The sequence below is a fragment of the Ammodytes marinus genome (genome assembly GCF_949987685.1).
Source record: "Ammodytes marinus genome assembly, chromosome: 16".
In the NCBI taxonomy this organism is placed as follows: domain Eukaryota; kingdom Metazoa; phylum Chordata; class Actinopteri; order Uranoscopiformes; family Ammodytidae; genus Ammodytes; species Ammodytes marinus.
The window spans coordinates 3,977,816-3,980,315 of record NC_137220.1 but is presented as its reverse complement, the minus strand read 5'-3'; the positions used below and the strand labels follow the sequence as shown (position 1 = coordinate 3,980,315).

General features: G+C 37.6%; 1 protein-coding gene across 1 annotated transcript in view; it reads right to left on the bottom strand.

Moving 5' to 3' along the window:
• LOC307262874 (myosin-14-like) overlaps positions 1–2,500 on the bottom strand; it is a 51,438-nt gene that overhangs the window by 43,366 nt on the left and 5,572 nt on the right. Inside the window, exon 4 of the mRNA XM_080043880.1 lies at positions 1,040–1,196. Coding sequence (XP_079900006.1) covers positions 1,040–1,196 — 157 coding nt within the window. The remainder of the gene's footprint in view (positions 1–1,039; positions 1,197–2,500) is intronic.

Sequence of the window (2,500 nt, the reverse complement as noted above, 5' to 3'; positions counted from 1 at the left end):
CTAGTGCAGGAGCTCAGAAACATCCCAAGAAATGTTTCAGTTGTTGATGCTATGCCATGGCTGCGTAGTATTGCATACATTTTGTCGCCTCTCCCCCCCCCCCCCGACCATGAGGAATTCTGAGTAATTAAAAACAACACTGTCCGTGCATCTGAAACATTTTTCTCGGGCCCTTTTTTGGGATTTTTTCTGAGCTCCTGCACCAGTGTCAGGGAGGGGGGAGGGGTGGGGGAGGGGGTTTGGGGGCGCGACACCAGTTTGTAAACGCTGCCATACCGAGAAATACAGAGATAGTTTTGTAGGAGCTGATATTCGGTTTAATCAACTCTGTGTCAAATCGTTTGGCGATGGCTTGAATGTAACCCGACATGCATTTATATGAAAAAGCTACGCACTATACTGTTTCACTATATAAATTGAAACAGATCAATTTAAGGTATAGTGTTATTTTATAGAGCCGCGTCGCGCACCAACTGAAACATGTGACTACGCGCCGGATGCCGCAGACGCCACAGAGGTTTTGATTAGACATCAGAGCAACAAGGAGGGATTTCAACAGCACAGGAGCTCTTCCTCATTATCATCAAACTCAAAATCTTCCGGTTTTTTATTTGTTTAGCAACGGATTTCATCAAACTAAGGCGTGCAATCTGCCACGCGGGCGAAACTACTATCAACGGTCCATGAGAACGTTCGATGTCCGCGCTACCCAGCTGAGAACGCAGAGAACGCAGAGCCACAGAAGTATAAATAACCCTGCGTTCCAAATCACATACTTTTTCTTTTTACTACACTACATACTAAAGTACAGAAGAGTTTTAGGGCCACAGACAGTTTTCTCGACATTTCATTATGTTGAGAAATGTCTAAAATAAAGACGAATACTCCAAAATGCTATTGGAGTTCGTGGGGGCATTTTTGTATTTTCAGCATGCTACAATTGACGTGCATGTATTGGGACATCCTAAATCTTTTTTTTTTGGCATACTAAATAGTAGGGAAGTATGGGGATTGGAACGCAGGGAGGGTGAGGCTTTACCTTGCATCATGTTCCTGTAAGCGTTGTCTGTGATGGAGTAGATGTGTGGAGGGACCTCGTGCCTTTTCTTGCCCTTGTACATCTCAATTATCTTCTCAGAGTAGATTGGAAGCATTTTATACGGGTTCACCACCACGCAGAACAGACCTGAGTACGTCTGTCAGGGAAAAAAATAATGGTTTAAATTATCATTATTGTCATGTTATTTCACTGTTTTGTCACTGAATTAAAAAAAAATATTTAAATACAAATTAAATACTTAGGGTTTACCAATTACCACAACACAGATCTGACCAAAGTATGTCTGAAGACTTTTTTGTTTCCATTTTAACCTGCAATTTTCATTTTATTTGCTTCTTTTATTTGCTTTTAAATGTTTTTAAATCGAGTTTTCATTTTTTTTATTTTGCTTCTTTTATTCGCTTTTAAATGTTTTATAATGTGTTTTATGTATTCTAATCTTGCCCCTGTAAAGCACTTTGAGTGGCCTTGTGTCTGAATTGTGCTATATAAATAAACTTGCCTTGCCTTGCCTTGCCTACAAGGGAATTAAAAATATATATATACACAGTCAAAACTTAAATTATTCATGCCAATTTTTGTTCAAATGTTAATAAAAGCTGGATTTTTATTTTTTATTTTTTCACAATGACGCCTCCTGAACATCGTCTTATTCTCTCCTGGGAGAAGCCTGTGGCATTTCCAATCAAGAACAAGCTGGTTTCATAAAAGTAACTTTAAGTCAAAAATTTGCCAGGGGTATGAATAACTTTGGTATTGACTGCATATTATTATTATCATGTATTTCATTGTTTTTTCACTTAATAAAAAAAATAAAAAAATAAAAATGAAATAGCTACTTATTATGAATAAACCCTTGATATGAACCATCTGGTAACATCGTCATATTTAACCAACATAAACTTAAACTCAAAGCCAAACATACACTTTGTACATCTCTCAAACTGTTAGACTTGCAAAAACAACATCAATTAATTTCCTGATATTTGGAAGTCCTGCATTCAAGGTGTTATTTAAGGAGAAGCACAAAAGTATTCCAATCAAAATATCCTTAAAGGAATACTTCACCCATACGGAACCGGCGTTCTATCATTAAAGGAATACTTCACCCATACGGAACCGACGTTCTATCATTATAAAATCACTATTATAATATAATGAATGAGGTTTTTCTTCCCTCAGTCTTCCCTTGGTCCAGCTGTCCTGATAATCCTAACCCTACATTTGCCCAGTTGTGATGGCACTACTGGGTAAAATGTAGGGTTAGACAGTGAGACCATAAAGCACTCCTTCTGCCTTTTCTCAGGATAGGATGAACAGATTCATACCACATAGGATCTCAGAGTTTAATACACCTTCATATTCCCACTGGTGAAGTAGGTCTTTAACATATAAAAAATAACAGTAAAATCATGTACATTATTGCGTTAAAATAGTGAT